The sequence below is a fragment of the Ambystoma mexicanum genome, chromosome 4q (assembly GCF_040938575.1).
Source record: "Ambystoma mexicanum isolate Mex_15411 chromosome 4q, UKY_AmexF1_1, whole genome shotgun sequence".
NCBI lineage: Eukaryota > Metazoa > Chordata > Amphibia > Caudata > Ambystomatidae > Ambystoma > Ambystoma mexicanum.
Genome location: NC_090928.1, coordinates 1,167,147,256 through 1,167,157,890, shown reverse-complemented (window position 1 = coordinate 1,167,157,890; position 10,635 = coordinate 1,167,147,256). Strand labels below are relative to the sequence as shown.

The 10,635-nt window shown below is 44.5% G+C and overlaps 1 protein-coding gene across 1 annotated transcript; it reads right to left on the bottom strand.

Annotated features, from left to right (window-relative positions):
* Nucleotides 1–5,567: 5,567 nt before the first annotated feature.
* On the bottom strand, nt 5,568–5,912 carry LOC138467335 (trafficking regulator of GLUT4 1-like). Its single transcript, XM_069607307.1, has one exon. The coding sequence runs from the start codon at nt 5,910–5,912 to the stop codon at nt 5,568–5,570; it is 345 nt and encodes a 114-aa protein (XP_069463408.1).
* Nucleotides 5,913–10,635: the final 4,723 nt, after the last annotated feature.

Genomic DNA, 10,635 nt, shown 5'->3' with positions numbered 1-10,635 from the left:
TAATGGGTTCAGTGACAGAGGTAGACGATGAGAGGGAGGACAAGAAAATACATAGGACAGGGAGCGGCATGGAGAGGGAGCGAGGGAAGGCTGATGGGCGAGAGATGATGAACAAGAACAGAAGAAGGGGAGAGACAGAGAGGGAATGAGAGGGGCTATATGGAGAGATGGAGAGAAACAAAGGGAGTGGGTGAGGGGTCAGAGAGAGAGAGAGCGAGGGAGAAAGTGTTGGGACTAGATAGTGTGCCAGTACCAGTGAGCGAGAGAAAGATATACAACATCATTGGCAACGTAAGGCCTCTCATGTGTACTATTATCAAACTGTAAGTAGGGGTGCTGTTTTAGGGTGTGTGGTGGAAGAACACCAGGTGTGGGCATATTGCAGTGAAGGGGCAGGGTACCAGGTATGGGACTTTTGTTGTGGGGGTTGGGGCGCTTGACCCAGCTATTGGCATTTATTTGTGGTGTGGGAAGGCAGGACCCTGGTGTTTCATTTGTTAGGGAATGGTTGGGAGGCAGGACACTGGGAAGGCATATTGTTGTCATCAAAAGAGTATTGTTCCTACTGTATATAAATAAATAGTTACATAAATAAATATTGCATGTTGTGTTGTCCTTTTAAGCTCGTCACGGAGCTCATCGTGTGCCAAAGTATCTTTCTTTGTATATTATCCAACTCCAATACCAGAGCCCACGTGATGTTCACTTTGGGCCTCGTTATGAGTTTGGTGGAATGAGTAATGCTAATAGCAGCACACAAAATGACAATGAACACCACCGGAATGAATTGCCAAATAAATGCTTTACCACTGGTGGCAATCCCATTGGCAATGGTACAGGAACGTAATTTCACCAAAATAGCAGGGGTAGCGGAAGTGACATCAAGTGACCCTTGACCTATCAAGACATCCTTGGAAGTGATGTCATTGACCCTGTCGCCCAGTGACATCATAGAGTGTGATGTCATACAACCTTCAGATGCGTCTAGCACCTGTATTTCCAGGCACTCTCATTTCAGCCAAATATAAGAAGCGAGACACAGAGGGAAGTGTGATCTGTCCACGATCACACATTTGGAGAATGTAATTTTCCAGATTCGACGTGAGGCCTATATGTAAAACATACATAGTTCAATACTTGTTCCAGGGTAACCATAATCTGTAAGGCAGGCTACAGCTAGTGTATGAAACATCTATAGATCAATGGACACAGAAGCACTTGTTATCTGTGCCATTGATGATTTAAATAAGCCAAAAAAAGCATTGACCTGGAGATACGTGCAATATCTGTTTACCCAGTAGCAGCAAAAAGCTGCAGGAGCAAGGCCCAAAATTAAATAATTGACCAGGATTTAGTATCAACAAAATTCCCTGGTTATAAATGCATCTATGAGTCAGCTACGACTATTACAGAATTAAACCTATTGTTCAGTTGTAAGCTGAGGCCATCTGTCTCCATGTGAATTTATCTTTAAGTTATGTGACAACCCAAACTCTGAAGGTCTGTCACCCACTCTTTTTACTATCCCTGCAGTTGTCAGATCTTTTCCTCTCTTTAGAACTTTCACCTTTCTGAAATCTTCATGCCCACCACCGAGAAAAGGCTACAGGCCTAGAGGCAAACTACAGGTCAGGAGATTTGAGTAGGATCAGTCATACCCCTGACACTCTCCAGCCCTGCCAGCCTAAGAGAGACACTAGTCTGTTTTAAACTTTCACAATATCCCCCCCATATCGCAGCACTCAAACAACGAGACCCGGCAGCTCTTCAATGCCTCCATCTGGACCTGGCCCTCCAAATGCCCCCATTCGATTGTTAGACAGAATTATATGCAGCACCCTTTCGGAACACTACACACAATTAAGACTACAAGTGACAGTACAATTTCACCTTTGGTACAAGACTGTACTACACAGTTATAGTGGTAGCAGTAGCGGAGCAGCCAGACATATCTCAAGAGTAAGTGAGCAGTACAAATAGTTACACAAAGGACAGCACTTACTATGATTTAGGCAAACACTGACTCAAGGTTTCTAAGTAAAAGAATATATATTTATTTACTCAACAGTTGTATAACATTTCCCCATTATAAGCAAGTCAAAAAAATCACAATCATAAATACACCACACCACTTCCCTTAAATTCCAGACAAGTTAAGCTCACAAAATGAATTGGGAGCAAAATGGCACTCCAGCAATTTAAAAGGGAGGGAAAGACAAAGTTATTAGAAATTAGGCAAAACCAACAGGTAAGTACTCAGGGCAATTGAACAATAGAGACTACAGTGTGGAGATCATCTAGAAAAGGCTTAGGGCCAAAGTCAATGGGTCAAAAGTCTTTTGCTCAAGATCACACAGTTCAGGGTTGTTCGCAGTAAAGTTTGTGGCACAGATTCCGGACGAGTTTGGTTGGTAGAAAAGTTAGTTCAAAGAGAAGAAAAGGACAAGCCCTCGGATTGGAGAAAGAGTTCAAACACTTTCACCGCGGTTGAACGAAACGGACAATCAGATTTGCACAGTACCTTAAAACGGAGAGGGAGCTGTAGCTGAGGCGGACGTTCCTGGTGGTTCCTGCAGGCTCACGGTTCCTGAAGAGACTGTAAGATTGACACGAAGTAGGAAGACTGGAGGGTCCTGCGCCACCCAGGGAAGATACCAGCAGCAGAGCAAAACAACTAATAAAAGGTGCGCTCCTTAAAACCCAAGCAGGGTCCAACCTTCCTGGCTATCCAGCCCACTGTACAGCGAATTCGACCAGAGGAGGGGTCCTGACTTGTAGATTGGGCGAACTGGTTGGTCCCACCAGCTCAAGGGAAGAGGTTTCCTGGAGGATCTTCTCTGTCGTCAGATTCGGGAGATTCAGACCTGCAGCAGGGCTTCACCGGGCAGTTCAGTCGTTGTAGGGGTCCTCTTCTTCCAGTTCCTCGTTGGTTCTTTCGTCCAGTGGCGACTCTGCTCTTCCAGTCCCAGAGACCTGCTTTTTATGCAGTTTTCCCCCATCATACAGCCTGGCTGTCAATCACACAGCAGGGTGGCTGGCCTGGCAAGGCCAGTCCCCCTAGCCAATCAGACAAGAGCGTGACTTGGGTCACCAAGGGAACCCATGGCAGGGGTCCGAAGATCCCTCTCTCACATCCAGCCTACCTAGACTATCAGGTGCCTTAAGGAGGGCTTCTCTGCAAAGCTGCTGAGGGACTCAGTAGGTAAGAGAAATTATCCATTTATGAGAATTCTCCCTAACATCGGTCCTGACCTGCAGGTTGATAAAGTCACCCACATTCTCATCCAAGCATAGGTGTACTTATCAGGCCATACCTGTTTTCCTTCGGTTAGTGTGAATTAAATAATTAAATATGGTTCAAAGAAGGCTTCTCAGGGGCAGCCTCATCTGCAGGATGGAATGTGCTGGTGTCTCTGTGGCACAACAGAGCAGGAAGGAACAGAGGCCTGCCACGGCAAACTCTTTAAATCTGCCGGGCTTCCTGGGTATCCAAAACCAATCAGAGAAGGAAGGAACAGGGCAGCAAGGGGGGAGTGAAATGGGAACAAGGACGGGTGCAGGGGCATGGAGAAAGCACTTGTAGTGCTAATTAAATCATTAAATATGGCAAGGTAATGGTAGCGTGAATGCGCCTCTGATGATGCAAATGTATTTACTCTCAGTAAGAACCGCTATAGTGATTCAATGAATCAGAAATAATGGAGGTGACCTATATAAGAAATATCTTAGAATGGTGGAAGTAAAAACCACCTATATGGATTGACTGGGTTATACTAAAGCACCATGGGCCTCATTCCGAAATTGGAGGTAACCATGGTGCTATTAGTGCCATGGTTGCCTCCAATACCGGGTCCGGGTCTGGTGTGGCTGAATGGGGACTTACCGGGTCATTCCGACCCTGGAGGACCCGGTAAGTCCCCATTCAGTACACCATTCCCCATTCCCATTTGAGCCCCCATAGGGCTCAATGAGAATGGGGAAGGCGCTAATTACGGGCCCGCAAATTGCGGGCTCGTAATTAGCGCCCTGGTCCCTTAGCGGGACCTGCAAAGGACGTGTGGTCAGACAACACGTCCTTTACGGTTCCCGCTAAGGGACCTCGGAATTGGGTTGTAAGGGTTTAACGGCACCGGTCTCCTTATCGGTGACTGTTAACCCTTACCGCCCAACTCAGAATGGGGCCCAAAGACCGCTTCTGCCTTCACAATGGCTACTATTGCTTCCCTAGGTGCTGCTAAAGTGCCACCAATGAGTCAAAACTAGAAAATGAATAACAAATGAAAGCCATCGACAAGTATTTTAGTTAAATGGTTTTTAACATAAAAATGTCAGCGGGCCTCATTACGACCCTGGCGGTATGGGTTTAACGGCACTGGTAGAGCTGCCGCCGCCGTTAAACCCATACCGCCCTAATACGAGGTCCCTTTGCGGGACCCGCTATGGACGTCTGGTTTTTCCAGACGTCCTTAGTGGGTCCCGCTAGGGGGCCAGCATGCTAACACCAGGCCCGTCATTAACGGGCCCATTGTTAGCATGCTGCCCATTCCCATTGAGCCCTATGGGGCCTCAAATGGGAATGGGGATGGTCCGGGTTCCCTGAATGAGGAATTACCGGGCCCTCCAAGGTCGGAATGGCCCTGGATTTCCCCATTCAGGGAACCCGGTCCCGAGTTTGGAGGCAGCATGCCTGCCTCCAAACTCGTAATGAGGCCCAGCCACCCCTTACCATATTGTGCGGGAGACCCAAAATTTGGTGTTACACCATTCATTCTACTGATTTGTATTCACACAATTGTGTAGAATGGAACTTGTATCTGCAGAAAGCACACACGTGTGGCAGTAGTTGTAGTGAAGGCTAAGCAACCTTCTTTGCATACCAATTGCACACATCGCTTGCATTTCTCCAGGCGCTGCAGCGAAGCAGCGATTCTTTAACTCTAGGAAATGTTTCTGGTTCGAGAAGAGAACATGCACCCCACAGAGGAGGGTTTTGAAGTGCCTAACACAGACCTTTTCCGAACAGGAGTGAGAACAAAAAGGACCCTGCGGGAGTTACGTAGCTTGACATATTGTTTTAGTTTATTTTCCCTGCCATCCCTGGATTTTCCTATTCATCTCCCTCCTCGAAACACCCCCACAATGCCCGCATGGTAGCTTCTAACAATTACGTCAGCTTCATTTTTGTTTAAATCCTACCAAACGGATGTGACGCGTAGTTTTCAGCTCAAACAAACAACATTCATAAGATGCTGCCTCACGGTTTCGCATTTGAAAACTGCCTTCATCGGCATGACAACAATTTACAGCATAAACAGATTTGCAAAAAGAGATAAGGCAAGCAGCAGGAATTAACAGCTGGAATGAACATAGTGCGTATTGTTAAGCAGCCACTGGAGAGTAGGCTTTTAAACTAAACAAAAAGGATAGTCTTATTATCCACAGTGGTATGTTGGAGGGGAGACATAGGTGATTTTATGTTTTAAAGGATTTAACCATGCTGTGGCTTTAGTAAGGAGAGGGTAAGTCCTTGTCTTGTTACTTAATGGAAAAGATTTGAGCCACAATGTTCACTGCCACACATGGCAGAATAAGGAGAATATATCCAGAATTAGGTAGTCCTTTGGTCTCCCCTGCTCCTGGGCATTGGTGGTGGCTGTGGAGGATGCCATGGCCAGTCTGACCCTGGAGGGCAAGAGCGGCACTGACTCGAGCTGCCCGGCAGACACTGACTTGTAAGGCAGGCCGTGGCCGTTCTGGTCTATGTCCATAGACCTCTCGCTGGACATGGTGACTAAGAAGGATTTCTTCAGGTCATTCTCCTCCTTGTTCTCGGTGCTGGTTAGCAGTTTCTCTGTCTCTTGCGAGCTGGTGGACTGTGCCTTGCCAAAGTGGGCATCCGTGTTGATAGCCATTGTGGGTTTTGATGGAGGGGTCTGGCTGGCCTCTCTTTTTAAGAAGTAAGCGCTCAAGATGGGTGCTAGATTCCCATCCCAGGCCAGCAAGTATGTAAGGAAGCAGAGCACAGAGCCCTAAATCTGCAGTGTGCCCGGGGACGCTGTAGATAGTTTGCCTATTAGAAGAAAAAGTCAGAAGATACTCTGCTTCCTGTCGGGTTAAGGACCAAAGGGGTGAGAGGGAGAGTTTCTGTTAAATACATATCTTCTATACCAGCTGAAGCGTGTGTGTGTGTGTGTGATTGACCTCCTATGCGTGATTGCTGCTACCACGCTGGTCCCCCAAAGCCCTGCCAGTGATGCCAGCGGTAGCTGAGTGCAACAGTCCTGACAGGGTGCAAGTTGAATCCAACTCCAGATCGAGGGTTCAGATCGCTTATGCTGCTGAAATACTCGTACGAGGCAAACCCAACACCTCCCCCACACCGATATCCCACCGCCGCTGTTACGGTGTAAATGCAACTACGACCCCTGGTAACCCCAAATGATGTCCCTGCAATGGTACTGTCATTTATTTGCAGGAAATACCCCTAAACACTGTCAGGATGTTCTCTTGCTTATGGGTTTACAAATCCATAATCAGGCCGATCGGTGAACAGCTGATAACGCCTGTCATGACTACTGAAACGAGACTCGCAATGAGGGCGCTTACATTTGAAGAGAACCTTTAAATTCTGCTTTTATGTCCCTCCTTAACCGTGATTACTGATCATGCATATAAAAGAGGCACAAAAACGCCAGACACACTCCCTCTCATATACACACAAAGGAAATAATTGCATACTGGGATGAAAGGACTTCTGCCCTGCTGAAGTAAAAGTGTCAATAGTGGGTAAAGTGCCTTCTCTGTCCTTACACTGCTACAAACCAAGAGTGATCACAATCATAAAGGTAAAACAGGCACATTTAGGGGATATACCTCCTTCGCCTTTTGTAACGTGGTCTGAAGGATGGCTATACTCTCAAGAGGCGTGCAAATGTGATTCAGTGGAAATCCAAACAGCATAGTAAAACAGTCCAAAATAAATGGAATGCCCAATCAAGGTTATATAAAAATATATATACTTTAATTAAGCACACCATCTGCAAAAATAACAAAGTAGCAACGCACTACGCAACACCCACCCCTGAGGAAAGAACACAGAATATGTACAAATAGCGACGTAGCACTCTGGGCAATGAATCAGGCTTGTAAGGCAAGTAAAAACCACAATGGGCCACATTGCAAGTGAAAATATTGCAAGTTTGGCGGCAGCCTGCCGGTTTTACCGGCAAGGCTACCGCCAAACTTGCAATATTTTCCGGCGCCCGCAAATAGGCAGTTACCGGGGCAATCCGGCCCTGCCGGACCAGGTAATTGCCCCATTCGCGGGCGCCGGAAAAAAGATGCTCCACAGATACACCGGCACCGTTTATAACAGTGCCTGTGCCTCCAACATGCTGTGCTTTCGAGTGCCTTTCTGCCCGGCAGGTCCGACCTGTGAGTCAGTGTTTGAGGAAGTCAGCGACTGTCTTGTGAAGGGCACATGGGTTCTCATCACGAGTTGGGCCATAGCCCTTAAATCTGGCAGTAACATTGTAACTAGCGCATTTACCACTCTGCCCAATCAGAGTTTGGCGTGTTTACCGCCAGCTCAGAGCTGGGGGTAAAAACACTGGAAAAATGCCCATTTTTGGCACAATATACAACAGAAGTATTACTGTGCGATAATTGCACCAGAAATTCCACATTGGGTCCAATGGATCCAATGGGGAAATGGGAGTAACAGTTAGCGCCCAACCCGTGATCCGGCAGTAATACATCCGATGGGTGGGGGCTAACGCAAATAAAGTTCAGCGGTATCCAAGTCAGGACACCGCCCAACACGTGATGGTGCCCATGTTCTTGAAGGTGGTGCGTCAGCCGATGGGAAGCAAGTGGAGCACCTGTAGGGCAGGAGTGAAGTGTTCTCTGTGGGCGAGGCCTAGGAGGTCCCTAGTTGCAGAGTTCTGGATCTGTTGGTGCTTTCTGATCTGATAGGCAGTGGTGCCCAGATAAAGGGTACTTGCGTAGTCTAGGTTGGAGAAAATTATAGCTAACATTGCTGTGACGCGTTGAGGGTAGGGGAGGTTAGGGAAGATACATCTATGGATGCAGAGGACTTTTCAAAAATGTTTTTATTGTTTGCATGAAACCTTATACAACATCAATCTCAAAAAATTAAATACATTCACGGTCACAAGTTGGTGAGATGCTTTGCAATATTTCCCATGTCACTACATGCTATTACACTAAATCATGGAATATGTGGGTAGAACGATCTGTTAATAAACTGGGTTTCCTTCTTTATATAATATACTAGAGTTTGAAATAAACATGATATAAATTTGGGATGTTAATTTTTTAAAAAAATTTTTTTTATTGATTTAGTTGAATAGATCAACTTTTCAACATAAATTCAAAACAGAAAAATATACAATTTACAATCATAAAATGCAATCCATAGATGAATATCATACATTTGATTTGAAGGATTTTGCTTTTTTGTTTTCATTTCATCCACAGTAAAAAATAAATATGCAGTAAACAACATGGAAAGTATAGTAAAAGAAACCCATTAGTCAGATGAACAACATATAGAGCTTCAAAATAAAATTATGCGTTCATAGATTTGGTGTAGCAGAGGATTGAGAAGTGTCTACAACATCAAGTTCTAATGAACATAAAAACTGTACTGTGTGAGCCAAAAATAAGAGCCCAACACTGTTTCTGATCGCAGAACACATAAGTAGCACAATATTTGTGAAAATGCATTTGTCTTTTGGAAGTCAACATAGGACATTGCGTAATTAAATGCTCCAAGGTTTCAGGGGTGTCTGATGCACAACAAAATCGACGTATATTTTGTTCTCGGGCCAAAAGTTTTCTAGTGTATAGCAGATCTCGTGTTCGCCAGATGGAGAAGCGAAAACGCAAAATAAGCTGACGAAAATCGGGAGACGGAGCTTTATACAGATACTTTTCCGTGATTCCACTAGATTTTGGTGGAAAACGTGGACAAGAGGCATTTTTGTATAGGAGACACAGTTGTTGATTATCAATCCATGCCATTTGAGCGATATTTTGTTTTGCTTTATCCAGATTCGTTATCAAAAGCTCAATATCGACGTCAGCATGTGCAAGTATTCTGTATGTTGATGTAAGCCAGTCTCGAATGAATGCATGCTCCGTATTGAACATATAGGAAGAAAGCGTTTTGAGCAAGGTATCCGATTGCGTGGATATGAGACATTTACGCAACAAAGCACATTGTTTCCAATGATACATTGGGTATAATGGGATGATGCTCAGTTAAAAACGTATCCACGATATAGGAATACATTGGGGCAAGTGAAGTATTTTGCTCCAAAATTTGGCTTCCCATTTATCTACGATATGTGAAGGTATTGGAGGACCTGTTTCCAACCCATATAAAATGGTTGGAATGACTTTCATTTTCCAGAAATGAATGGCAGGAGAGATGGAAAATTTGCCATATCTAGCTAGAATAATGCGAGTTTGAGAGGTGGCTGACAAAAGTTTGGACTCTATGAGATAAAGATGTTTTGTAGGTCTGAGGATCAGTTCAGAAATCATGCCCAGATATGTATATGCAGATGTAATCGATAAATTGACATTGTTAATTGACCATTGCTTAAGTGTGTGAGGTCCACAATGAGGATTGTGCATAACCACCTGAGTTTTGCCAGTATTAACTTTAAGTTCATTTTCCAGAATATAAGAATGAAAGGTAGTGAGTAATGTTTGGAGGCCTGTAGGCGTCTTGGAAACCAATACAATATCGTCAGCATACATACATGCTTTTATCGGGATGCCATTTATTCTAGGAGAATAAGATGCAACATCTTTGAAATTGGTTTTAACATCATGAATGAAATAGTTGAAAATGGCTGACGCCAAAAGGCAACCCTGCTTCAAACCACGTGCAGTAGGAATGGGTTTCGAAAGTAGTCCATCAAGATTAAGACTAATTTGCACCGAAGTGGACGAGTGGAAATGATATATTATATCAGACATTGTTCATGGACAATTGTCTCTAGTTAACTTAGACAATAATTTAATTCTTGAAATGGAATCAAATGCAGAGTGCAAATCTACAAATGCAAAGTACATTTGTTGCTTTTGTGCAAAACATTTCTGTTTTATAGCATTCAAAAGAAAAAGATTAACTACTGTGCCCATACCAGCTACAAAGCCTGACTGACATGGATCCCGGAGATGATGCGATTGAGTCCAGGCGGAAAAATCACACAGAACAAGTTTTGCGAAGATTTTGCCTGGAGTGTCAAGTAAGGCTATATGTCTATAATTGTGGGGTGAAGAACAATCTCCTTTTTTGTATATGGGCACAATGACGGATGTTTTCCAAGATAGAATTAGGTTTTTGGAAACTAGTATGTGCTGAAAAAGTTGATCTAAAATTTGAGCCCATAGGTCAGGGTTGTTCTTTAACATATTGTTGGTCAAGCCATCAGGTCCAGCTGCTCTAGAGTTATTAGACCTTTTAATGTAAGAGGTTATTGTTTCAATGTCATAATCAAGAGACCATTTGGATTTAGATTGCATGTGATAGTCCATAGTGTCATAAAGGGGATCAGCATATAAAGTGGAGTAATGCAGGACCCATTGATCTTCTTTTAC